The sequence below is a fragment of the Arachis ipaensis genome, chromosome B06 (assembly GCF_000816755.2).
Source record: "Arachis ipaensis cultivar K30076 chromosome B06, Araip1.1, whole genome shotgun sequence".
In the NCBI taxonomy this organism is placed as follows: domain Eukaryota; kingdom Viridiplantae; phylum Streptophyta; class Magnoliopsida; order Fabales; family Fabaceae; genus Arachis; species Arachis ipaensis.
In genome coordinates, this window is record NC_029790.2 from 14507203 (window position 1) to 14519025 (window position 11823).

General features: G+C 35.2%; 2 protein-coding genes across 2 annotated transcripts; both read left to right on the forward strand.

Moving 5' to 3' along the window:
• LOC107646477 (protein FAR1-RELATED SEQUENCE 5-like) lies at window positions 4787-9397 on the forward strand. The gene is made up of 7 exons (XM_016350660.1): window positions 4787-4894; window positions 5058-5257; window positions 5924-5975; window positions 6096-6149; window positions 7375-7395; window positions 8315-8464; window positions 8573-9397. Exons 1-7 carry the CDS (start codon window positions 4787-4789, stop codon window positions 9395-9397), a joined length of 1410 nt encoding a protein of 469 aa, XP_016206146.1.
• On the forward strand, window positions 9512-11241 carry LOC107646476 (protein FAR1-RELATED SEQUENCE 7-like). The gene is made up of 4 exons (XM_016350659.1): window positions 9512-9616; window positions 9740-10573; window positions 10727-10897; window positions 11206-11241. The coding sequence occupies exons 1-4, from the start codon at window positions 9512-9514 to the stop codon at window positions 11239-11241; spliced, it is 1146 nt and encodes a 381-aa protein (XP_016206145.1).

Genomic DNA, 11823 nt, shown 5'->3' on the forward strand with positions numbered 1-11823 from the left:
AATAATAACAACAAGCAAGTGTTTAGAATTCCGTCTCTCCTATAACACCTTATTTTCACACTAGGTTTACATAAATTAAACAAAAATTTTATAGATAGTTAAATGGTGCCGTGTATGGTACCCATAAATTTTGATGGCTATGGTGGCTATGGATAAATAAATCACGAGATGCTGGCACGTGAAGGAAAAAAACCATTGTTTGACTTATTTATGACTTTCAAAGTAGTTTACTTGTTATCGTAATCTCTTTAGTTTTAACAACAGTAAATTATTTTTTCTTTTTTATTAGAATCTTTTTTCTTTAATTTTCAACAAATGGTATCTCACATTAAAAAAAAATTAGGTAGAAACTCATCTGTAGTCGACTTCACATGAAGTTGTTTTTGGATAAATGACACGTGTTATCATTTGGTTAAAAAAAACCCGATTTATTTTATATAAATGATTTAATTAAAAAACCAATTGATATAGTATGATGTTAGATTTTTTACCGTATTTTATCTTAAAAATAAATTGACTAATTTAAATTGAGAAATTATAGTTAATTATTTACTATATAATTTTTTTAACCAAAATTATAATTAAAAAAATAAAATTATCTAATATATTAGACCAGCTCAATGTTAATATTGTTTTTTTATTATAAAATATAAAAAAAATTTAACTCTAAAAAAATTATGTTAACTTTTAGGATTTGATTTTTTATTGTGTTTTCATAAAGTTTGCACAAAATTTACCTATTACATTGACTAAACTTATTTATTTACATAAAGTTTGTTTATGGACTCAACAAACTTGTTTATGTTTTAATACGATTTGAATTGTATTAATATATTTTTATTTTTTAATCAATTTAATTTTATTTAAATAATTAGAATTTTAAATTATAAAATGTGTATTAGTTTATAATTTAAAATTTAGTCACTGTTAAATTGGTAGGTCAATGTATAGGCATCTATAGCCACCACATTGAAAGCCACCATAGTTGCGGCGTAGTTAAATATCCGCCAAAAAAGAAATACCCTAAAATCCATTTAGTGAGACCTATTTGAATATGAAGAATTTTAGTATATTATTGGGCTCATTTTTTTAGATATTAGACAAAGTTTGGTATAATACTCTAATATTAGATGCTACAGTATTTTGCAAAATTCTAAAAGTGGTAGAATTTGCAGAGGGCAAATTGCTGGAGTAAAAATTTTATTTTAATTCATCAGTAGCAATACGCGAAGAACGAATTAATTTTTTAAATGTTTATAAAGACAACATACGGGACGTATTGTATTATTTTAATAATAAAGTCACAATATATGGAAAGCGTATTGACAATACACGAGAGGCGTATTGTAATTTTCTGATTAAGTAAAGTATCGTTTTTGTCCCCAATATTTGGGGTAAGTCCTATTTGTGTCCCTAACGTTTAAATCGTCCTATTTGTATCCTTAACGTTTATAAAAGTGATTCAATGTTATCCTACTATCAATTATACTAACAAATCAGATTATATTTTTCAATTATTCTCACTTGGATGTATTCATTCTCAATTAGGTCTCACTTGAATGTGTTCGATTTAATATTATACCCACTATTTGTGTTTAGATTCAATTATGTCCCTAGAAAAGTGAATTATGTAAATGTTGTAGGAATTAGTTTCAACATTTGATGAGCTATTTTTCAGAGTAGATCATCGATTCTATTCCAGACATTTGTATTCTAACTTCAAGAAGAGATTTTTAAAACTCAAACTAAAGCGCTCATAATGTGTAATTGACGACAGGATAACATTGAATCACTTTTACAAACGTTAGGGATACAAATAGGATAATTTAAACGTTAGGGACACAAATAGGATTTACCCCAAACATTAGGGACAAAAATGATACTTTACTCTTTTTTTATTAAAAAATATGACTAGAGTATTATAAAAGCAGGAACGGATTTGTTAAGTTGATTAGGAGTATGAGAGTGTCTTATTTTCTTAAGAGTATAAGAGTATAAAAATGGAGAGAGGTATTATTTTAAAAATATATTATAATGGTCAAATTTTTTTCCAAACATATGAGGGTGTGAGTTTTGTATGTGAAAATCTATGTAATGTTGTTATTCCTTTTGCAATAACATATGAGAAATTTAACAATATACTTTATCAATGTGTTGATAATCAAGTATTAAAAAGAGTCACAAATATTTTTTATAGACCGTCTATGTTAGTATTTGGTGGTTTCGTTCAGTTTCAAATAATGTATGTGGTTGGCGAAGTAAGTATGCAAGGGATATTTTCGATCTATCAGTAAACATGGGCACAAGTGTCTGTTGTCGAGTTATATGTTGAGTTTGAAGAATTAGTTGAGGTTGATTTATTGGAGCCTATCATCGGAAAATTTATAACACTGAAAGCGAAAAGGAATTTGAGGGCATTTATCATATTGTTGGTCCAACTAAAGAAGTAGGTGAAGATGATATAATAGTTGAGTCTAATATTGCAGGTGTGACAAATGTACTAACGAGCCAATATCCACTTAGAGAGCCTTCTTTCATGCATGTTTTGGATCTAGATGCTATGAATTCAACAGAGTTTTATTATTATTATTATTATTATTATTATTATTATTATTATTATTATTATTATTATTATTATTATTATTATTATTATTATTATTATTATTATTATTATTATTGAATCATATAGTACTAGTCAGAATTATGTCTTATTATTAGTATAGATTCTATTGTTGACATAGAGTTCAGTTCTAGAGAAACTGTTATTGCAGCAATTAAAGATTATACCATTTGTAGGGTGTGTGAATCTGAGCCAACCACATTTTATGCTAAGTGTGTACAATACAGAACAAGTTACGATTGGCTTATCAGGGTCAGTTTTATTAAAAGAAAATTTTATTAGGTTATAAGACGGTACAATGGTAGTCACACAAGCACTAGAACTAAATCTTTTCAAGATCATACCAAGCTAAACTCAGACATGATTACAGAGGTGACCATTTTAATATATTTTTAATGTATACAGAATATTTAACTCTCCAATCTTTATTTTTTGGTCCAATCAGGACCACATTGTGAGCTTCTGCAAGACTAGTAGTTTCTCCATGAACTTTCTCCTACAAATCGAACTGCCTCCTTACCCTATCTGATGCATGTTATTTAATTTACTCAAATGATATCAGTGGTATGGTTGCACTCCATATTAAGCGATGCTACAAGATGTCATTTGGAATTACAATGTTCCTCATACAATCATGACTGTACGGGTTTTCACACAAACTGCAAAAACATAACACAAAGAACGTATAAATATAAATACAAAACAATGTACAATAATAAAAAAAAATTAAATATAACAAAAAACATACCCTATCTACAGGAATATCATTTAGTGACTGCCTGATATGAGATATGGTCCATTCTTTTATATCCATGAAATTGCGAGTGCCAATCAATCCAGCTGAAATAAAACAAAATCCTATTTTTTCGAACCGATATATTTAAATAATATATTTAAACAATACATATTAAATAATATATATTAACATATTATATTAAATAATTTTACCTGCATGCAAGCAGAAAACTAGGATGTGATCGCACCGGTGCTAGGAACGGTAACCGTTCTCAAGCCCATATACAAAGCAATGCCAATGGGCCATCCACCTCCTTGCAATCATAACGTGATGTCCGACATAATGCTCTATACAAATGTGCCAGGCAAGCGGATCCCCAGCTAAAGCCTCTAATGTCAGAAAAATTTCGGAGCAAAGGCAAGAACTTCCAGTGGATTGTCATTCCTGACTTGTTGCAAAATAAATTTGTGCCAAACAACAATAATAAGTGTATCTTGACGTACATTTATCTACCAAGTGCGGTGTCCAACTGCATGCGCCGCTTTAGGGTGCGGAACCATGCAAGCTTGACACTGCTTCCTTTATGATCAGCGGCAGTAGGTACAATACCAAATTGTGTCATGAATTCATTTTCGAGGCCATTAGTGCTGCTATCTGTAAATCCTGATTTGCTGCGACCACACCGGTGCTAGGAATGGTAAGCATTCCCAAGCCCATAGACAAAGCAGCGCCAATGGGTCATCCACATCCTTGCAATCAAAACGTGATACCTGACATAATGCCCTATACAAATGTGGCAGGCAAGCGGAACCCCAACTAAAGTCCTTAATTTCAGCAAAATTTCAGAGCAGAGACAAGAACTTCTAGTGGATTGTCAATCATGACTTATCACAGAATAAATTTGTCCCAAAAAATAAGTATATATGAATCTTTACATACATTTGTCTGCCGAGTGCGGTATCCAACTGCATGAGCCACTTTAGAGTGCGGAGCCATGCAAGTTTGACACCACTTCCTTTGTGATAAGCTGCAGTAGGTATAGTGCCAAATTGTATCATGAATTCATTTTCGAGGCCAGTAGTGTTGCTATCTGTAAATCCTGACAATGGCATACCATTTGTCGGGAGTTCAAATATAACTGTAACATCTTCCAAAGTAATTGTGCATTCACTATGTGGAAGATGAAACGTTTGGGTTTGTAGATGCTACTGCTCAATCAAGGAATTAATAAATATGTTGTGTAAAGTAAGTTTTTCAATTTAAAATATGTGATAGAATCTACTATTCCATAATTCGATTTAAACTCGGGGATCATACGCATCTTGGTAGAGATATCTTGATTCCAAATTTTTTGAATTCTGAAACAAATTGAATAATAGTAGGGTGGATTCTCTGGTGTAGAAAGTAAGTTTTATTCTACATGTATAGAAATGCAGTGGCAGGGTAATTCATTGACACTTGTCCACTTCATGAGACCAACTCTGAGAAAGCTGGTGGCACTGTGCAGAGAAGACTGTGGCAGCGTAAATGTTAAGCAGGTGAGTTAAGAAGATTAGGTGATGAAGTATATTAATTAAGGGGTATTACGGGATCCGTTATGATGGCTAATAATGGGACTATCTGAAGTGGGTTTTTTTGGTTGTAAAGTATTTGGTGGTGACCCAGGGGATGAACTTAATAGATGGAAATTAGAAACCTTAGATAGAGAGTAGATCTTGCTCCTCCTCTGATGGCGCCGGAGCGAGGCTGAGTTTCCCTGGTGGTGGCTCCACGTGTGTTGGCGAAGATTGGTCGGCTTCACTAGAGAGTGCGCTGTGCTACGGGTGGGACAGTGTCGATGCACAAAAAATGGAGTACCGAAGCTGGGCGAGACTGCCATCGATCGCGAATTGCCGGTGGAGGTATACATTGTATATTTTCGTTGCACAAAGTCCAGATGAAACTACTATGCCATAAGTTATTTTTGTCTCTGAAGTGTGGGTATGCTCATGTTTGGGTGAAGATGTGATGTGCTTACTAAGAAAAAGTTAGAGTTTTGATTATGCATTTGTAGGACCGTGTTCATAATTTCTGATCCCAACAAATTGGTGCCTAAAGTTTGCAATTGTAAAAACAGAAGTTAGTTTAAACAACATTCTATTTCAATTTTCAATGATAAATTAAACAGTTTGCACAATTTTATCCAGCAAGGGTGTAATTAATTGCTAATTTGCAATGTTAATATGCCAAAGTAGTTTGATTACATGTATAGTATCCCTGCTAAATCATAGCATTGGCAAGTAGGATTGGTTAGCTAGCTATGTTGTTAGCACTGTTCATCTGTTATTGCGATGCATACCAGTATAATGCAATGCAATCAATAAAGTTAGTAACATTCTAGTATAGCATCACAAAATATTACAATTTGGCTAAAGAAAAGAAAAAGTGTGCACAATCTTTGATAATTAGGTTCGTTAATGTAGCAAATAACTTTTATTTTTGAGCATTTTATCAAAATTTATTTATCTTTAAAGGATTTTAAAGGCGGTTTTATTCAACAGTTAATATTTTAACTTTAAATCTTTCAGAAGAGTATGTTCACAGAATAATAGTAATCAGTTGCAGACATGGAGAATAAAAGTAAGTGTAGTGCAGTTATTAGAGTTCAAGTCACACGCATTCTGTTTTTCTAATTCTGTTATTCTGTTATAACGGAATCAGTAGGCAGATTAATTAGTTGTTTTCTTCTTCTTTATATAGGTAAATGTATACAATGAGCTTCACCGAGTTAGATCAATACACATACACATTACAGTAACTATTCTCTATAATATAACTCTATTAATACTAGAGTGTATTGAATTTACCTCCATGTTCAGTGGACTGACCGGCTGTCCTGTTTCATTGAGCATTGGGGCCTAATTTGCTAATAACTATTTTCTTTTTTCTTGTCTTTTTCCTAATTTTAATCGCATCTCTTGTTGTTACTTTCTCTATCTATGTATGAATCGATCAAAACTTGAATGCTTCATTTTTCTTCTTTTTTTTAAATTGTTATTTACCTTTCTTCTTAGTTTTCTCTTCTTTCTCTACTTCATTTTCTACTGCAGTTCTCCAAGATCTTCTCTTTATTACTTTTTCCCTTTTTTCTTGCTGATTAGGAATTAATTTATTAGGGTTCGTAAAATCGATTTCATGCTGCCGGTGGTTTTTGTTGCTTATCGGTTATATTGGATGTAAAGTTTAGTTAGGTTTAGTTCTGTTTGAGGGGAAATAAAAAACAAATAATTAGTAAGATGATTAATGGTTTTAAGTGACCAGCCCTGATGAAAGTAGCTGAATTACAATATTAATGTAATTTAAGCACTGAGAAATAATTTGTAATTATCCCCTTTTTTTTGGGGCTTTTTAGATGAATGTAGTTTGTTTTGTTGACCAGTCAATGGTCAAATATGGTAGCTTGTTGCAAGTGGCAAGTGGCAAGTTGCAACCTTTAAAAAGAAAGTAGTTAGTTATATACACTAGCTTTGGAGGTTAACGTCTATTTTATGCATGGTATATGGTAGGTGATACAAGATTTAACATTTTGGATGTTGGAACTATAACCATTGGTTCCGTTGTCGATCACCCAAACAAGTTCCAATAAAATCATTAATCAACATCCACCTCCTGACTCGCATCTAATTAGTTAAAGATTGTGAAGGTTGAATTTTTTTTAAGTCATCATTCTGCAATGATGTGGAACCAAATGTTGGTGTTGTCCCATGTAACTTTTTGGAAGGTTTTAGGGTCCTAAGAATCCAATACTTTGAAACCAATTTTGAGAATGAGTTTATCTCCATTTGTAAAATATTTTTGTGAAAGTTGTTCATCTGTAAGATGATCGTGCTGGACATGTAGTTGATTAAGAACTCCCAAATCGAAAAGCGAAAGGGCAAAATTTTAATTGCTACAACGAGTAGAGTTCCATTTTGCTTATTTTTGTTATAGATTGAACATTATCTATATATCTGATCTTTGACTTTCTATTGCCTTGTAGATGTGCAAGGAGATTGACGAGGTTAGTTAATTTTTTGTGTAGCCCTTATCGCTGTTTTGTTCTTCACGCCACCTTCTTGGGTCATTCTTGACTGCTGCTATCACAGAATCTGCCATATCTGCATTGCTCAGAGCCATATATGTTGCAACCTTAATTTCTGTAATTGACTTCAGGTTTGCTTCTTTTTTTTGTCCACCTCTATTTTCATTTCTTTGACTACTTCTACCCGAGTGTGGACAACAACTTGTGTATCCTAAAAGCATATTGAGCAAGTAGTTCTAAATTCACATCGAAGGCAGTTGTAGTCATTGTAAGAAAGATGTCAATTGTTTTCACATCCAAATGTTAAAATGATTTCTTTTAAAGGAAAAAAGGGAACAAAAGATCACATCTGACACTGCCAGAAATTTAATAATCTGTATTTGTCAAGTATTTTTGTTGTATTTTGTTATTTTGCCAAAATATCGTATCCCAAAATTTATAAAGATAATTTGTTATCGTGAATATTTTTGTATTGCAACCTGAAATTATAAAACCTACTCTAATGATGATACTGTTTGTTGGGACCTATGGTAAATCTTTCACTTCAGTGTGACCATTGTTAATGTTTTATTACTAGTGCACATGAACAAATCGATTATTACAATGGGTGAGGCTTTAGATTAATATTATCATCTTATAATTGAGTCTAATTCATAGTCATAATTGTTTTATCTTAAGTGTTAGTTGTTTGGGTTTTAGGAATTACTAACACATTCAATTAGGTGTATCATTCTTCATAGGACGACAACTTTTTAAGAGGGTAGAAAAGAAAAGTTAGCAAGTTAATTATCGCAAATTATATTCCAAGTCGGCAAAAATTTTCCATTTAGTTGTGTAGTTGTATATTATGCGATTGATAAATTATGGATATTTTGATGTATGTACTCTAATTTCACAGATGGGAATTAGCAGCTTCATGGCGACTAACAGTAGAGATGGATACCATAAAGGGGATGCGAGATGTGATCCAGGTAACCAAACAGATGACTCCGCTGAATTTGATGTAATGAATGAGGATTCAGATGAGGAAGCATCTGGTTACGGAGATGTATTGGGGCTGACGGCAGAGAATATTAATCGGATGGTGTTTCGGACTGAGCAATGAGCCTATAAATTTTACCTGCGATTAGGAAAATGCCATGGGTTTGGCGTCCAGAAAGGGGATTACGGCAAGGATGAAAATGGAAATTTGATCCGTAGAAGATTCTTCTGCAACTGGGCCGGGTTGAGAGATGAGAAGCACTATGCAAGATTAGATAGGAAGAGAATGCATAAACCGGAAACCCGCACAAATTGCGAGGCAAAGTTATCAATATATTTGGATCGAGGTACTAGTAATTGGAAGGTTAGGAAGGTGATCCTTGACCACAACCATGACCTGACCCCGATAGGTATGGTTCACTTGATGCTTCAGTTTTGTGGATTGTCAGATGCTACAAAGGCACACATGGAAAGCATGCATAGCTATGGACTTCCTACCTCGAAGATAGTCGGATACATGTCTGGAATTGCAGGAGGTTACTCGCTGCTGGGGTTTACAAAGAAGGATGCGTATAACCACTTAGATAAAAAGAAGCGGGGGAACGTCGCCGATGGTGACACGAACGCCACTGTCGTGTATCTACAAGGAAAAGCAGCTGCAGATCCAATGTCGATGGTGAGGTATAACGTCACTAACGAAGGTATGTTGGCTAACTTGTTCTGGGAGGATGGTGCTAGTAGAGCGGAGTTTCAACACTTTGGAGATGTTGTGGCCTTTGATTCCACGTATAGGAAGAACAAGTACAGGAGACTGTTGGTGATATTCTCAGGAACTAATAATCACAGGCAGACCACAATTTTTGGATTTGGGCTCCTGTTGGACGAAACCACAGCCTCATACATGTGGGTGCTTGAAAACTTGCTGGAGGTTATGTGTAATAGGATGCCGTCAGTGGTCGTCACAAATGGAGATGATGCATTTATTGCAGCGGTCCGATAGGTCTTCCCAGATACAACGCACCGCCTTTGTGCATGGCATCTTCAGAAGAATGTCACATCAAACGGGAACAAGCAGATGTTTAGAGATTTATTTTCCAAATGACTGTATTCCGACATGGGTGTTGAGGAATTTGAGAATGAGTGGGCCACTGCTACAGAGGAGTTTTGTTTCAACGAAAAGTGTTGGGCCCTACAGATGTACGAGAAAAAACACATGTGGGTCAGTGCATATCTGAGGGGAAAGTTTTGTGCTTGATATCGAACGACATCGAGGTGCGAGGGATTAAACTCTCATGTCAAGAAGTTCCTGACTTCTAGGCACACAATTTTGGAGCTTGTACAGAATTTGGAGGTGCTTGTACGCGAGTACCGAAACAATGAGATGGTGGCACAATTTAACTCCGTGAATAGCATCCCTGTGATGACAACATGTCTTGATCCAATTGAGAAGGGGGCTGCTAGGATGTACACACGAGCAATTTTCTCTCTAGTGAAAAAGGAGATTGATGCTGTCGGGGTGGTGAATTATGTAGCGAAGAGGAGAATTTCAGCCACAACGGTATACACGACCGAAGAATATGGTAATCCGGGTCGCACTTTTATCACTCAGTTTGATAGGAACATGGGGAAATTGCTCTGTCACTGCAGATTTTCGGAACGAGAAGGCTTCCCATGCCGACACATGTTCTTTGTTATGAAGTACGAGCATGTTCAAGAAATACCGCATCGTTTAGTTCTCACACGGTGGCGGAAAGACGCGAAATCTATCGATGCATACGTAGAGCGAGGTGAAGCGGACGATGAGAGGGGATTCTTAATGCGGCATGGCGCTCTTCATGAGGCATCCCAGTGGCTGTTGTTTCTTGGTGCTAGGAATCAAGTGGTGTACACAGAGGCAGTAAAGGGAATTCGGGCCTTGTGTACACGTCTGATTGAAGCATTCGGTAGAAATGATGTGACGGGACAACGCAGGAAAGAAGGGTGCGTGAAAGACCTGGTGGTTGTTAGGACAAAGGGTGCACCACGACATAAAAGGCAGCGCGGTAAAAGGAGGAAGTGTACAATTTGCAAGAGACCTGGACACACAAAGAGGAGGTGCACGGGTAACACGAGGCAGACAGGGACAGAGCGGGTAGAGTCTAACGATGGTTCAAGCGATGATGCACTCCATACTCAGGTTCATGTTGTAACCTTGCCAACTTGTTGTTACATCTGCATGTGAATGCTATATAATTTATGTTGAACCATTAATTGTTATTGGTGCACTCTTTGAATATTTCAAATGGTTATGAATGTCATTGCTTTGTTCGGTTTTGTTTGGTGGGAACAGAAATCTTCATCCAGTGCAAACGAAGATATGAAGCATGATGTCTGCTTGAATGAAAGCATGAACGATCCGGAGACGATGAAAAGGCCCCTGTCAATAGCTGAGCTGGGTGATTCTCTGTATCACCCAGTTGGTCTTGGCGAAAACGTGATAAGAACGGTGCAAAGCGAGAATGTAAGGTCGAAACATCTACTGGACTCTGCCGACTTCACTAGGGAGGAAATCACGACTTGAAATTGTACTATCGTCTGTTCGACATTGGTTTCACAGTCATCAATTAGGGTTAAGCGTTCAAAAATCGAAATAAAAGTAGTTTTATCACTGTGCAGGTCATGGAACTGCTCCGCAACCTCAGCTAGCTCTTTGTTGCGCACTCCTTGAATATGTGTTGTCTGGAAATATTCTATAGTCACTTTGTGTGAATATCGTATGTGTAAGGGGAAGTCAAATGTTTTAATATGACAATTTGCATGTAACTTTAGATAGATGATAGGGGGATTAAGTATTTACTGTTGTGAATTTGTGTTATGCTGGGCTGTTTTTTATTTCAATCAATGTGAATATTTCCTCCTTGATATGCAGTAGGAGTCTGTGTTATTGGATTGAGGACCAAACATGTTACTTTGGGTGATGAAACATATCAACAAGGGATATAAATTTCTTGTGCCAACAAAGCATGAGTTGTATGACGTCCATCCCAACCGCATCTTCATGATATTAACAGTAGAATGTTGTGAGCATGAGTAATTACTTAACCCAATGTGCATGCATATAGATATTGGAAATCAACGTCCCTCTAGCCTCATGAGACCTTGACTTGGTTTGGTTCTGAATTTTTATTTTTTTGTTATCGGCAAGGGAATTCGCGTGACATTCCTTGTAGCAACTTTCTCAACAATGGCGTTAGATAACCAACAGGCTGTGTTGGACGTATATCGGTGATCTTTTATTAGGTCTCTCAGAAGTTAAACTTTAAAAGCCTAAACTCTTTATCGTAAATTTTAAAAAGTTAACCTTAAAACCTAACTTGTTTAATTTAAGTTTAAGATAAAGAACCCTGCAGTATTTCCGAAGAAAATTACCATAAACATAGTAAATCA